At 39.8% G+C, this 16,698-nt stretch overlaps 1 protein-coding gene across 2 annotated transcripts in view; it reads right to left on the reverse strand.

Moving 5' to 3' along the window:
• KIAA1958 (KIAA1958 ortholog) overlaps positions 1-16,698 on the reverse strand; it is a 173,411-nt gene that overhangs the window by 9,897 nt on the left and 146,816 nt on the right. For both annotated transcript variants that reach the window (XM_033237798.1, XM_033237799.1), the window contains one exon: positions 5,933-6,105. In XM_033237798.1, the coding sequence (XP_033093689.1) occupies positions 5,933-6,105 (173 nt within the window). The remainder of the gene's footprint in view (positions 1-5,932; positions 6,106-16,698) is intronic.

The following is a 16,698-nucleotide window of genomic DNA, read 5'->3' on the forward strand; positions in this document are numbered from 1 at the left end:
AATGAGGCATCGAACCTATCCTGTGGGCATCATGGGAAGCGTTTGACTCCTGAAGTGAACACAAAATGATTCCATCCTAATAAATATTTTAATATAATTGACATTCACACATTAAAGCAAAAAGTAATATGAACTTATACATACTTGAAAAGTATTTGAAAAAAAGTGACCTCCATTACAAGTTTTTAAAAATTCAAATTTCAAATTTAGATAGGAAGAAAAAGATCTTCTTACTATGATGAAGTGTAATTTACAGGCAAGAGCTAGAAAAACTGTACCCACAAGGAAAACATTCGAATCTTTCTTACAAAGTTAGGAACAGGAAGAGCTTACTGGGTATCACTGTTATTATATAATACTGTTCCGGAGGTTCTAACCAACCAGATAACACAAGAGAAAGAAGTTATATACACACACACATACATATGTATGTATATGGGAAAGTAAAAAGACAAAATATAATTGCTATCTGATAATCTGGTGTTGGTCAAGGAAACCCCAAGAGATTCAGCTGAAAAGCTATCAGAGTAGGTTAGTTGTATCCAACTATAAGAAAAACAGCTTTCTTACATACCAGCGATAACCAGTTAAAATAACTTGCCAGAAACCATTGCACTAAAACAAAGCTGGCTTTGGATTTTTATGTTGTCACTTGCAACTCCCTACTTGGAGGTGGTCAGCTCTCTTTATAGTAGTTGAGACTCCTTTGGTTGCAAGAGACAAACCAAACTGGAAGCTGAGACAGAGACGGATATCAGAACGAGTGGACTCCAAGGCCGCCAGGATTCTCATCTTTCATCTCTGCTGCTTTGCGCGGAGTGGCTTTTTTCACATAGCTGCAAGCACAGCCACCTAGCACTCCCCCAAATTTCCATCTTAAAGCTTCAGGTTTAGCAAGAGACCAACTCTCCTTTTCAGGAGCAAAACACCAAAAAGAAGGATTCTGATTGGACCTAATCCAAACAACTTGCCAAAAGGTAGTCCATTTTATTCATTCTCCTAATGTGATGGCTTCTGCAATAACCATGTGGATTATAGGAGAGGAACGGTTCCTGAATAAGGGGTGCTGAGTAGAAAATCTCATTTTTTATGTTAGCGCTTTCAACAAAAAACAAAAAGCAAATCTTTGATAGTTTCCTGTGCCCTTGGGATAAATTCCAAACTGTTTACTTTGTATGCAAGTCCTCACAATCTGCTTCTGACAGTATGAGAAGACACCTACAATTCCCCTCCGTGTACACACACCCTTTGGCAATGAGACTTTGCTGCTTCTCCGATCAAGTAGAATCCATTTTCCCACCCCTTGAATCTGGGCTAGCCACGTGACTTATTTTCACTTATTCCGCAGAATATGGCAGAAGTGACAATGCGTGGCCGGGCGCGGTGGCTCAAGCCTGTAATCCCAGCACTTTGGGAGGCCGAGACGGGCGGATCACGAGGTCAGGAGATCGAGACCATCCTGGCTAATACGGTGAAACCCTGTCTCTACTTAAAAATACAAAAAACTAGCCGGGCGACAAGGCGGGCGCCTGTAGTCCCAGCTACTTGGGAGGCTGAGGCAGGAGAATGGCATAAACCGGGAGGCGGAGCTTGCAGTGAGCTGAGATCCGGCCACTGCACTCCAGCCTGGGTGGCAGAGCAAGACTCCGTCTCAAAAAAAAAAAAAAAAAAAAAAGAAGTGACAATGCGTGAATTCCAAGCCTTCAAGGAATGTGTGAATTCCCAGGCTTCAAGAGGTTCTGCTTTTGCTGCTTTTGTCTTTTTTTTTTTTTAAGACAGAGTCTCACTCTGTTGCCCAGACTGGAGTGCAGTGGTGTGATCACGGCTCACTGCAGCATCCACCTCCTTAGTTCAAGCGATTCTCCTGCCTCAACCTCCTGAGTAGCTGGGATCACAGGTGCACAACACCATGCCCAGCTAATTTTTATATTTTTAGTAAAGACGGGGTTTCACCACGTTGGCCAGGCTGGTCTTAACTCCTGACCTCAAGTGATCCGCCCACCTTGGCCTCCCAAAGTGCTGGGATTACAGGTGTGACCGCGCCTGGCCTGCTTCTGTCTATAGGTTCTTACTGGTTTAGGGCATGGTGTTGCCCTGTGAGGAGGCCCAGTTAGACTGTGGGAATATGGGGACAAGTTGCTTCCCATCTAACATCCAAATGACTGCACCCATGAGTACCCCAAGTGAGACCAGTAGGGGAGGTACTCAGCTGAGCTCAGCACAAAATGCTAACTCACTCATCAAATCATGAACAAATAAAATGGCTGTTGCTTTAGGTCCCTATATTTTTGGGTGGTTTGTTATGGAGCGGAAGATGACCAGTACACACCCTATTTCTGTAATCTGATCTTCTGCTCCCTTTGTACTCTATTTTCCAGCTTCATCAAGCTTTTTGCCATAACTAGAAACCATAAGGCCTTTTCATGCTGCTTCCTCTGCCGAGAATGCTTTTTTCTACTAACTGTCTCTATTTGGAAAATCTCTAATCATTCTTCCAGAATTAGCTCAAATTTTACTTTCTACATAACCTAAGCAAAGTTACTCTCTCATATGGGATCCCATGGCACTTAATTTAAATTTTTGTTATGGTCCTTTCCATGTTGTACATTCTCTTATCTAGTTTATGTCTATCTCTTGAAGTGGACTGAAAGCTCCCTGAAGATAAGAACTACGTTTCATTTATGACTGGGTCTTTAACACATACCAGAAGTCCTGAAATATGTGATTAGCACTATGTAACCATGGGTTAGGCGGGGACGGTGGCTCATGCCTATAATCCCAGCACTTTGGGAGACTCAGGTGGGCGGACTGCTTGAGCTGAGCTTGAGACCAGCCTGGGCAACATGGTGAAATCTTGTCTCTACAAAAAATACAAAAATTAGCCAGGCATGGTGGTGCATATCTATAGTCTCAGCTACTCTCAGAAGGCTGAGGAAGGTGGATTACTTGAACCCCAGAGGTAGAGGTTGTAGTGGGCCAAAATCACACCACCGCACTCCTGCCTGGGTGACAGAGTGAGACCGTCTCAAAACAAAACAAAACAAATGCGTTAAACCAATGAATTAACCTAGTGTCAGGAGAACCAAGCTGACTTAAGATACAGAACATTTTTCTTAATTTCCACAGAATACCACAAGTTTCAAAGCAAAATCAGAGCCAAAGCAATTCCTCGAGAAATGTCAAGTCACAACACTTGTATTGTTTACACACAAAAAACAGTTCATTCTAGCCCGTGGTGTTTGCCTCCTTAGTTTTCTCTGACTCAGTTTTAGTGGGTGATTATTCTCCCAGGTTACTAAGGTCTTCAACTGATTATAAAGACATTGCAAGAAACCATTTTCCTTTAGTAACCATTCTGAATTGATTCACCATGTCAAGACTCACTATGGATGATAAAATTGGCTTCCTTGATGTAAAAATGACTAAAGAGAAGTCAGAGACTGGTCATGGGGCTGATGACACCAAGTGGGAAAGAATAAAATAAAAAAAAACTGGGCTGGGGACGGAGGCTCATGGCTGTAATCCCAGCACTTTGGGAGGCCAAGACAGGTGGATCACTTGAGCCCAGGAGTTTGAAATCAGCCTGGGCAACATAGTGAGACCTTGTCTCTAAAAAAATTTAAAAATTAGCCAGGCATGGTGTTGCACGCCTGTTGTCTCAGCTACTCAGGAGGCTGAGGTGGGAGAATCACGAGCATATTTTTTTATTTCTTCAAGTTCTTTTTGTTTCACATTCATTGATTTTAGACTTTCCTTGATAAGCATTTATTTATGTATTTATTTATTTATTTTGAGACGGAGTCTCACTCTGTCGCCGGGGCTGGAGTGGCCGGATCTCAGCTCACTGCAAGCTCCGCCTCCCGGGTTCCCGCCATTCTCCTGCCTCAGCCTCCCGAGTAGCTGGGACTACAGGCGCCCGCCACCTCGCCCGGCTAGTTTTTTGTATTTTTTTTAGTAGAGACGGGGTTTCACCATGTTAGCCAGGATGGTCTCGATCTCCTGACCTCGTGATCCGCCCGTCTCGGCTCCCAAAGTGCTGGGATTACAGGCTTGAGCCACCGCGCCCAGCCTGATAAGCATTTAAAGCTAAAAATTTTTTCTCTAGATATTTTAGCTACAACTTACAAATTCTGATAAGTGGTGATTTAATTTTCACGCAGTTCAAGACATTTTATAACTCCTTTGTGATTTCTTCTTGGTCCTTTGGTTATTAGTAATATGCTAACTTCCAAGTACTGGGAACAGTCTAGTTAGATCTGTAATTAATTTATAATTTAATTTGGCCGGGCGCAGTGGCTCACACCTGTAATCCCAGCACAAATGTAGCTGCTCTGACTCTTCAAAAAACCTGAGCACCTACATTTTGGATGTTTCCCTTAAAAGAGTATTATCATATGACTCTGCCAGGATCCAGGGTATGCTACCTAGAACCGCTTTAGGACCCTTTCAGGTACTCTTTTTCATCAAGGATTCATCAGCTCATCTTCCCTTTTTTAATAATGTTATCAACATATGCTCTCAGAGAGAGCCCTGCCTTTCATATGTGCTTACTGGTCACTGCTTCTGTTGCACTTTTTTTTTTTTTTGGGGTCCCATGGATATTTCCCTGTCTGCATGTACAGTAGAAAGGCCGCTCACACTATGTAGTGTACCATGGTGACAGAAGTAGAAAGCAGGGGTTCCTGTCCTATTTCATCTGTTGTTGATTCCCTAAGCACATCACTCAAACCTGGAGATTTCACTTGCTCTTGGGCTTCAACTATGACATCCATTTGCAAGACTTTTCAGTGTATACTTCCAGCTTTAACAGTTCCACCATGTTTTAAGTTCCACATTCCTAATTCTTTGTTGACCATTTCCATCTGCATATCTGATTTAGACTCAATGCAGTCAAATCAAAATACAGTACCTTTATGTTCTATCTCCACATGTCCAAGATTTTCTCCTTCGATTTACAAACCTCAGGCATTTCAAGTTGGATGAGTTTTTCAGTTTTCTTGTTTGTTTTTTAGAGGCAGGGTCTTGCTATGTTGCCCAGGCTGGAGTACAGTAGCTATTTACAGTCACGGTCATAGCACACTGTAGCCCTGAACTCTTGGGCTCATGCAATCCTCCTGCCTTAGCCTCCTAAGTAACTGGAACTGTTACAGGTGTGTGCCAGTACCCCTGCCTTTCAAGTTGGAAGAGATTTAAGAGCTGATTTTACAAATGGGGAAATGGAGGACCAAGGACATGAATTAACTTTTTGCTCATCACTTCCAATTATTTCCCTAAAATACCACTTTCATTATGTTTCTTCTCTCTCAAACAACGTCAGTGGTTTCCCTTTTGTCTAATCCAAATCCTTAGGGTTTTATGGTCACAGTGTTTTCCCTACTACAATAGTCCCTGTCTCTGCCCCTGCAATAATCCTTTCAAATAAAGTCTCTCCTTAGCAAAACCAAAACAAGATATTTCAGTGATTTTCCAGTGTTCACAAGATTTTAGCCTGGCACTTACAGGTTATCAGAATCTGGTTTTATTGTCCATGATACCAAGATATGAGGCCTCTGCTGTAGGCAAGTGAGTCTGTCTCCCCAAATTTTATTCTTCCTCACATCCCTCAGCCTAGAAGGCTCCTGTCTAATTCTACTGAAATCCTACTTTTCCTCAAAAAAAAAAAAAAAAAAACTTAAATATCAATTATCTCTCCAGTTTTACCAAACTGAAATTAATTTACCCATCTGAACTTTTCAGGTATTTCCAATCTATAAATTCATAAAACGATTGTTACATTCTGCTTTGTGTGTGGATTTTTTCTATGTTATGTTCTTCCAAAGTTTCCCAAGGCAGAAAGCCACTGTTCTGTGTTCCCTACAATGCTTAGCACAGTGCTGGGCATATGGAAGCTCAGTGAAGTTGGCTGAAAGAAGTAAACTCAAGAGTCCCTTACCTTGGTGATGTCTGTGTGGTCTTTGAGCCCGTTGGTCATGCACCAATATCGCCACACATTCAAGGCGTACCGCGTGGCTTTGGTAGTATTTGGGCTTACTGCACTGGTACACAGATCATTCAAGTCATCATTAATATTAAATACAGGAAATTTGTTGAGCTTAGTGGAATAAGCTAGAAATAAAAACAATAAAAACATTAAAATAATTTGCCATTCCCTTCTTTAGAGAATTACATCTTGGGATGCTAAAAAACAGAAAACTCTAAAAGACAACACCTTAAAACATGAAATGTCTATGAAAGTATATGTATATCTATATATATATATATTAGAATAAGTAGGAAAAATACTTATAGCATGGAATCAATGCAGTAAGCTTGCATTTAATCCCAACTATTTTACCATATATACTAGCTTATGTACTAATGCAGGCATTCCAATAATAGAACTATAAAAATAAATGCTGAAAATCAAACACTGTTCTATCTAAAATTTTCACTGAAAAAAAAAAAGCATTTCTATTCACAATAACAATCAAAAGAAAAGGAAGAAAGAGAAAGCAAATAAAAAAGTAGATACCCAAGCACATGAAGACCTATCATTTATTTGTAATTTACATTTTCAAATGTCTTGTGTGCCATCCTGGGCCGCCTTGAAGTAAATGGTGTTAGCTCTTTTTTTTTTTTTTGAGATGAAGTTTCGTTCTTATTGCCCAGGCTGGAGTGCAATGGCAGGATCTCAGCTCACTGCAACCTCCGCCTCCTGGGTTCATGTGATTCTCCTGCCTCAGCCTCCCGAGTAGCTGGGATTATAGCCACCTGCCATCACGTCTGGCTAATTTTTTATATTTTTAGTAGACGGGGTTTTACCATGTTGGCCAGGCTGGTCTCAAGCTCCTGCCCTCAGGTGATCCACCTGCCTCGGCCTCCCAAAGTGCTAGGATAACAGGCATGAGCCACTGCGCTTGGCTCCGTGTTAGCTTTTTTTTTTTTTTTTTTTTTTAAGTTTTGTTCACAAAATTGATAGAGGGGTTTAAATCCTGATTCCACAACCCATCAACTAGCTTTGAATCAGAAGGGAAGGTCAAGTGAGAGAAAAATGATAGGAAGGAGGGAGGAATATTTCAGAGGGGCTCACATCTCCTCAGAGGAGAGGGAACATGGTTTAACTTGCCATAATTACTTCAGATAAAGACAGGTCTCAACATGTCCACTTTAAGTGTTGGTTGCCAAAGGGATAACTAGCTCATAACCCTTAGCTGGCTTTTCTTAAGATGCTGTGATCTGCTAAAACCAGGCTTAATCTGTTCAAATTGTAAGTCAAGGTAGAGCATCTCAAAGTAAAAACACTTCATCTAATAGTTCTCACCCTCTCTGGACTATTGATGAATGTATTCAAACAAAGCGCTAACTGGCTAGGGTTGTGGGAAACAGCAAAATGAAAAGTTAATGCAATGACCAAGGTGAACTGCAAATTGGGTTCACTTTACCTCCCTTACCTAACCTTTCACTGCTCCCTCTGAGCATCTACTCTATACCAAGCTACCAGTCCTGCTGTCCCCAGCATCCATCCATCTGCACCAGGAAACACACGCTATACCTTCCCCATGCACTGCCTGAGCAATCTTCACATGGTACTTTTTTTTTTTTTTTTTTTTTTTGAGATGGAGTCTCGCTCTGTTGCCTAGACTGGAGTGCAGTGGTATGATCTTGGCTCACTGCAACCTCCGCCTCCCAGGTTCATGCGATTCTCCTGCCTCAGCCTCCTAAGTAGCTGCAACTCCAGGTACCCACCACTACACCTGGCTAATTCTTGTATTTTTAGTAGAGACGGGTTTTCATCATGTTGGCCAGGCTGGTCTCGAACTCCTGAACTCAGGTGATCCGCCCACCTCCGCCTCCCAAAGTGCTGGGATTACAGGCGTGAGCCACTGCGCCTGGCCTTCACATGGTCTTTGTGCCAATCAAAATACTGTCTTTTTTTTCAATTTGACATCCACTTTTACACAGCCTTTTCTCACACTCACCCAACTCCTATTCTCTTCTTCAGTTTATGCCTCACATTTGCTTTACTATTTTTTGAGTGTGTTCTCACTGTGTCCAGAAGGTCTCTTCAATTGGTTTGCATGCCCCTTAAGACTATGTCTTTGCTCTTTCAATCTCGATCCTGCCAAGAAGTGTTGAATGCACTCTGCTTTAATAAATGTTTACAGCAAGAGAGGAAGAAAAAATGCTGGAAACTATCTGAAGCAACTGTGTCATGAAGTAGACTCCTCTCACCACCCCATCAACCTGGGTAACTCCTATGACTTGTGAGACTTGCTTGATATTAATAAAAGGACTCTTGTATAAGGTTTATTATTGTTATACCTAGCACTAATTGAATGCCTACTATATGCCAAGAGGTTTTACATAAATTGTCTATAATCCAAGTCCTTTGTTATTCCTGTTTTCCAGGTAAGGAAACTCAGCCTCATACCTGTAACTTCATACATTCACTCATCCAATATTTACCAAGGTACCTTCTCTGTGCCAGGCACTGGGTTTTTTTTTTTTTTTTTTTTTTTCTGAGACGGAGTCTCGCTCTGTCGCCCAGGCTGGAGTGCAGTGGCCGGATCTCAGCTCACTGCAAGCTCCGCCTCCCGGGTTTACACCATTCTCTCGCCTCAGCCTCCCGAGTAGCTGAGACTACAGGCGCCCGCCACCTCGCCCGGCTAATTTTTTGTATTTTTTTAGTAGAGACGGGGTTTCACCGTGTTAGCCAGGATGGTCTCAATCTCCTGACCTCGTGATCCGCCCGTCTCGGCCTCCCAAAGTGCTGGGATTACAGGCTTGAGCCACCGCGCCCGGCCTACTGGGTTGTTTAAGTTAATGGAGTTAGTAAGCGGAAGAGCCAGGATTTGAACCTGGGTCTCTGACTCCATGTGTGAGTTACTATGGTGAAGGAATCAGTTACTATAAGGATTAAAATTCTCAGTAAAGAATGCAATTTAGATATTAGCTTGTGCTTATGAAGAAATACCTTGGTTCCCCAAATGTACTCAGATGAACCTTCAATAAGAATAACTAAGTCTGCTTTGTTTAGATGATCACTATTGTTTCAAACATGATTAAGTTAATTATTACATTAAATAGCTAAATAATTTCTTTTTTAAAATTTTCTTAAAATCACAGGACAGAGACTGTACATCGAAAATGGAAACCTAAATCCCAGAACACAGTGAAACAAATAAAGAATACTTATCTGCTTATATAATGGGACAGAAATTATGTGAAAATGATTAAACGACGACATATATGGTTCGTTCATGATTATATTTATGGATTAAATTTCATTTACTTAATAAACTGCTTTCAAAATTTTGGAGGTTATGCTGCTGAGGATATTTTTAAAAGACTATATTGATGAAGAAATAAACAAAGGTAATAACTTATAATCTCATACAGGAAAAAGAGGAGACTACTGAAGGAAGACGTGAATGATTTTTTCCACCAGAGGACAGGACAAACCCCAAGCGCAAGATGAGGCGGAGCTGGGTGTGAGAGAGAGAAGGGACTGTGAGGTCGTGGTAGTGTAGGCTGCGGATGCCCTTACATCATTTACCATCAGCACAAGTGCTGGCAAGTACGACTGTGTGAAGTGAGGGATGTTTGCTGTGGAAGTCACCCTGAGGGCCAGAGAGAGGAAACGGGGCACTGGTTCAGGTAACTCTGGGCAGTCGCAATGGACACAGACAAGGGAAAAAGCAAAGCAGCTAAGAAAAGCGAAGAATTCCCTGAACACCACCATCTTTCAGGTAACACCTTCCTCGTGTCTATCACTGGGACAGTTCCAGTTTCCCAGCTTGTTGCCAGCTCAGGCACCCCGAAGGGAAGCCTATTCATGAACATTTCTTCAGCCACTCATCATAGCTGCTTGAAGTCCACTTGCAGAACCCTGTGCTCAACCACAGCCTGCAGAAATGAGCTCGATCCAGGTGTTATCAGACAGGAGCCTTTAGGAATAGCTAAGGAAATCCCTATCAATTACCATTAATGATCAATCTAGACCTGAATTCTAAAATGTGAGTACATAAGCATCACTTGGCAATGGGGAAAACCAGTAGTGTGACAGTCACCAAGCTACGCAAGCAGAGAAGCTCATTCCGCATTCCCTACTCGTCCCCCTGAAAGGAGGGTTAATCTGGAAAACCAAAGACAAAAAATTAGACATTACAAATATATCATTAGCGATTTGAGAGGATAACATCCTTAAAATAAGAAGAGTCTTTACTGGAAAAGGAAAAATAGGAAAACAAGAAAGATCCTGGAAATTTAAGATGATAGAAAAATATATTTTAAAAACAACGGATGAACTGAGTACTAGAATGAACACGGCTAGAGGCAAATTCGTGATCTAGAAGGACTCTTCCCTACAGGGCAGGCAAAAACATAAAAGGATACAAGGGTGAAGTTAAGAGATATGAAAGACAGATCCTGGAGACTGAATGTCTATCTTAAGAATTCAAAGGAAAAACTTATAAGGATGAAAGAAATAATATAAGGAAAGTTCCATTAATCAAAGAAAGATCTGAAACTTTAGGATATTAAGGTTCATGAACTATCAAACAGAAATACTGAAAGAAGACATACATGTAAACATATCTTGGTGAAACTTCCAAAGTCTAAGAACAAGGAAAAAATTCTACAATCTTTTCTGGTAGGCAGAAAAAAAGAAAAAAGCCACCAAGAGGCACTAGAGCTGCCAACATAGTGAGAAGAATCAGATTTCTCATCTATAACACCAAAGGGTTAAAAAAAAAAAAAAAAAGACAGTCTCCTCAGAGTTGTGAGGGAAAAAGACTGTAAATGAAGAAATGTATTACCCACCTAAAGCAGCATTCAAATGCTAGGGCAAAATAAAGATATTTTCAATCATAAAAGAAGCAGCATCCAAGCACCCACCCTATTTTTTAAAAAATTAGTTACAGATAGCTACCAGCAAAATGAAAAATGGAAAGAACAAAGGGGAAAACAATAGGGCATAAGACATAATGAGGAGCAAATATTTATTTTTAACATTCAGTAATGTGGCAATAAAGCTGAATACAATTGTTAAGAAAGGACTGTATACTGTATGTAAAATATATCTCATTGAAGTTTTTTGTTTTTTAAAGAATTGTGAAATAGATGAAGCATAATGAAATACAATCTTGAACCAAAAATTCAACAACTGCAATCTATCTAGCAAAAGTTAGAACAGGTTAACAAAAGAAATAAAGAACCATGAAAGAAAGCATGATGTATAGGAAACTTAAAATCATGCACGTGGAGGACTTCCACTTTAGGACTATGATGAAGTCGCTGGTATTATACTCTTCCTCCTGCTGAGAATCAACCTTGATAAAATCCACTGGAACACAACCAAAGGAATCAGAACTCAAGAAGCAAAAATCCCAGAAATTAGGGAAATGCATAGAGGTGATTCCTGCTCTGGTCACCATGTTTTTCTCTTAAGGCATTTGTGGAGCTGCAGTGCAGGACACAGAACCCAAACAGAAAGCAGCAGCCTGAAGTCTACAGCAATCTCAGTGGAACAGGTACATGAATATTCAAGTACAGGACTACCAAGCAGCCAGCCAACACTTGAGAGACTGAGATCCTGGAGGAAGGAAACCACAGAAAAATGAGTCAATACTCTGCATATAATTTTCCTTCCAGAAATTGCTGATCCTAAGCCACATATGGAGAAATGATACAGAGAAGCCAAGCAGAAAGAAATCACCAAGAGGCAACTGTATGGCACTGAGGAGTCAAAAATAGTAATTCAGGTGGGGGCCTTCCAAAGAGGAGAGACACGTTGGACAATCCCACTTTCATTTGAAATCCAGGAAGGGCTTGACTGTAAGAGTTACAGAAACTGGAAATAGATCCGTCTTGACTGCATTAGAGTGATCCACCCACCTTACATGCTGGCTAACAGAAATTTAAATCTTTTCTTGAGGAAGATAACATCTTCAAAAGTTTTCATACACAGTGGTCAGCATTCAATAACAAGTTAACAGGCACATCATAAAACAAGACCAAATGAATGAAAATTAAGAGAAAGATCAGGCAATACAAATAGGCCTACAGATAACATGGATTATTTAAGTTCTCTGACACAAACTTACAAATAATTTGAATATGTTAAAGAAAATAATGAAAAGACAGAATTTTACTAGGGCACTGGAATCTATTAACAAAACAGAAATTCTAGAATTCTTCCTTTTTCTATTCTTGTCCCTCTTCTTCCCTTTTCTTCCTGAACTATGCACTTTTAAAGTTGTTGGTAGGGCAGGATGAGGTAGACATTTATACCACAGTATGGGTATATTGAAGGAGATGCAATGGCCTCTAGTAAGGGCATGGAGGGCATCTGCATAGGAGACTTGCCCAGTGAGGTGTGTTGGAACTTCACTAGGGTGAGAAATATCTTACATTATGGGGGCAATCTGGCAATCTGGCAAGCAGTTACAGGGCTTGAGTCAAGAGAAAAAAGTATCCATGGAGGAGCATCCTGGTATGTGGTGCCATAATCTGAGCAGGTTAAGAAGGGCATCCATGCAGCAGGGGGAGGTGTGAGGAGACGTCCTGTGTGAAGTCAGGGCCTGACTGGGGTGAGTAGGCCTTCCGTGCATGGGGGTGACCTGGTATGAGGTGTCATAGCCTAAGCAGCATGAAGAAGGTTTCCATGTAGGAGGGTGTCCTAGGATGAAATGTTAAAGCTTGAATGGAATGAGGAAGGTGTCTCTGGTTGGGAGGATGGCCTAGTGCAGGGCGTTATAAGTTTAGCAGGTAAGGATGGCATCTGTGTGTATGCGGGTGGCAAAGCACAGTTGGGTGCTGGACTCTGAGTAGGCAAGGAAAGTCGAAGACTGAGGAACAGGATATAACCAAATGCAATACATGATTCTGATTAGATCCTTTTCCAATAAAAGACACTGTTAGGGCAACTGGCAAAACTTCAATAGGAATAGATGTTTAGAGGGAAAGAATGCATCAGGGTTAATTTCCTAATTTTGATGATTATATTATGGTTATGCAGGAAAATGTCCTTATTTGTAGAAAAGTCACAGGAAATCACTTGCAGGTGATGCTACATCAGGCTGGCAACTTAACTTCAAAATTGGTTGAGAAAAAAATGTTCTCTGCAATACACTTGCAACTTTTTGGAGTTTAAGATTGTTTCAAACTTTAAAAATTATTAAAAAGGCAATAATGAATTGATAATTCAATAGATGGGTAACAAGCAGGTGTAACACATATAACAGATGATTTGTGAACTGAAAGGTCAATAGAAAACAAATTGAAGCAAAGAGAGAAAAGAATATAGAAAACATAAAAAAGAATACAGAGAAAATAGCAAAATAGACATATGGGACATAGTGAAATGTCTAATATATTTGTAATTAAGAGTCCCAGAAAGAAGAGAGAATGGGGAAGAAGCAGTATTTTAAAAATATTGGGTGAGAATTTTCCAAAATAAAATACCTCAGTCTACAGATTCCAGAAGCTTTCCTAACCAAGCAAAATAAATACAAGGAAAACTAAATGTAGGCACACAGAATAACAATGCTGACAACCTAAGTCAAAGAGAAAATTTTCTTTTTCTTTTTTTTCTTTTTTAGAGACAGGGTCTCACTCTGTCACCCAGGCTGGAGTGCAGTGGTGCTATCATAACTCATTGCAGCAGCCTTGTGCTCCTGGGTTCAAGAGATCTTCCTGCCTCAGTTTCCTGAGTAGCCAGGACTACCAGCATGCACCACAATACCTGGCTAATTCTTGAATTTTTTGTAGTGACAGGTGTTTCACTATGTTGCCCAGGGAGGTCTCAATTTCTGCTTCAACCGATCTGCCTGCCTCAGCCTACCAAAATGCTGATATTATAGGTGTGATCTACTGCGCCCAGCCTTTTTTATTTTTCTTTTTCAACTTCCCACATAACACCACATTAAGAGAAAATTTTATTGTTTATTTTTTTGAGATGAAGTCTCTCGCTGTTGCCCAGGTTGGAGTGCAGTGGCATGATCTCTGCTTACTGCAACCTCTGCCTCCCAGGTTCAAGTGATTCTCCTGCCTCAGCCTCCCAAGTAGCAGGGATTACAGGCACGCAGCACCATGCCTGGCTAATTTTTGTATTTTTATTAGAGACGAGGTTTCGCCATGTTGGCCAGGCTGGTATTGAGCTCCTGACCTCAGGTGATTCACCCGCCTTGGCCTCCCAAAGTGCTGGGATTACAGGCGTGCACCACTGCACCTAGCCCAGCATAAGAGAAAGTTTAACAAGAAACTGGAAAGAAAGGACAAATTACCTTATACAGCACATCAGACTGACTGATTTTTCAACTGAAATGATGGAAGTCAGAAAACAAAATTTATTTATGCTAAAATAAAATTACTACAAGTTTAAAATATATACTAAGCAAAGTATCCTTCAAAAATAAAGGTAAGGCCAAGTGCAGTGGCTCATGCCTGTAATCCCAGCACTTTGGGAGGCTGAGGTGGGCAGATCCCGAGGTTTGGAGTTCAAGACCAGCCTGGCCAACATGATGAAACCCCATCTCTATTAAAAATACAAAAATTAGCCAGGCGTGATCACGGGCACCTGTAATCCCAGTTACTCAGGAGGCTGAGGCAGGAGAATCACTTGAAATCGGAGGAGGTTGCAGTGAGCTGAGATCACACCACTGCACTCCAGCCTAGGCAAAAGAGTGAGACTCTGTCTCAAAAAATTAAATAAAATAAAAATAAAAAATAAAAATAAAGTAAAATGCAGCTGCAGTCACACAAAATAATGAGCAAATTCATTGTTGGCAGTCAAGTGCCAAAAAATAAAGGCAGATGTTCAGGCAAAAGGAAAAAAGATGGCAGCAAGTTAATGGACAAAAGAACTGAAGAATACTGGAAAGTGTGAACATGTAGGTGCCTCTCAATGAATAAGCTGTTTAAAACAATACTATTGATGTCTCATGGGGTTTTCAATATATACAGAATTAATATTATAATAACACAAATGAGGATAACTGAAGCTAGTTTTGAAAAGTTCTTGCATTGTTCAAAAAATGATGAAAATGCAAAATTAAAGCAGACCTTAATAATGCAAGAGCACATGTTTACATCTGTATGGTAACACTGTAAGAATAATAAAAGAATGTATAACTTATAGGTTGACAGAGGAGGAAAATGGGATAAAAAAAGACTTGCTTAATCAAAAACAAGGCATAAAGAACAGATGGAACCAAAAAATGTAAGATGATAGATCTAAACATAAATATATCCATTATTATAGACATTCCAATTAAAAGATAAATGTTTTCAGGCTGGGCAAAGGAACAATATTCAGCTGTCTTCTCCTGGGGGAAAAATACAAGAACCTTACATATAAGAACAAACAGAACATAAAGATTCAAAGCAAAAGGATGAAAAAAGTTATACCATAGGAACAATAAGCAAATGAAAGCTGGTATACCTATATACTAACAGACAAAACAGACTAAGACAAGAAGTATTACTAGAAATAAAGAGGGAGGTTTTAAAATTCAACAGGAAGGTATATATAACAATCCTAGATTTTTGTATGGATCTGGTAACAACACCTCAAAATACAGAAAGCAAAAACTGAAAGAATTAAAGATAAATAGGCAAATCTATGATTAAGAGATTTTAACATATCTTTTCCCACAACTGACAAAACAGGGAGCAAAAAAATAGTATAGATATAGATGTGAACAATACAAATATCAAACTGAACTTAACTGATACAAAAAGAACACAACTGCAGAACACACATTTCTTCAAGCGTGTATGTCACCTTTACCAACATAGAAATGCTGGGACATAAAGCAAGTCTCAACATTTCAAAGGATTAAATAATTCAGAATATGATTTCTAATATAAGTAGAATAAAATGGAAATCAATTACAAGAAGATAATTTGACAAGCAATTATATACTTCTAAATAATAAGTATATTAATATAATATAAAAAATGTAAGATATGTATAGTATATATATAACAATTCTTTCTGGTAAAACAAAAAAATCAATGAGAATTAGAAAATATTTCCAACTGAATGATAATGACAATACATGTCAAAGTTGTGGGATGCAGTTATTGCCTAAAGAGAAAATAATAGCATTTAGTGCACAGACTACAAAAGAAGAAAAGTTGAGTATCAACTGTACCAAGAAATTTATAAGAACAATAAATCTATCCAAAAAAGTAGAAGGAAACACTACAATTAATAACGTAAATCAATAAAATGGGAAATAAATTTATAATAAAAACTAATTAAGAGATGGATTTGAAAAGACTAATAAACTAGCAAGAAAAAGAGAGAAGGCACAAATCATTGCACCAGAAATGAAGAAGATGTTAATTATCACTATAGATCCTACAAATAGTAAAAAGACAATAAAAAGGTACTATGAATAACTTGATGTCAATCAATTTGAAAATTGGGATAAAATGGACAAATATCTAGAAAAGCCACATTCACCAAAACCGAATAAGAAACAAAGTTTGAATAGTCTTATACTACTCATTAAAGAAATGGAGGCCAGATGCAGGGTGGCTCACGCCTGTAATCCCAACAGTTTGGGAGGCCGAGGTGGGCGGATCACTTGAGCTCAGGAGTTTGAGACCAGTGGGGTGACATGGCAAAACTCCATCTCTATAAAATATTAAAAAAAAATTAGGCAGGTGTGGTGGCATGCGCCTCTGGTCTCAGCTATTTGGGAGGCTGAG

Source organism: Trachypithecus francoisi, unplaced genomic scaffold, assembly GCF_009764315.1.
Source record: "Trachypithecus francoisi isolate TF-2019V2 unplaced genomic scaffold, Tfra_2.0 Lachesis_group16, whole genome shotgun sequence".
NCBI lineage: Eukaryota > Metazoa > Chordata > Mammalia > Primates > Cercopithecidae > Trachypithecus > Trachypithecus francoisi.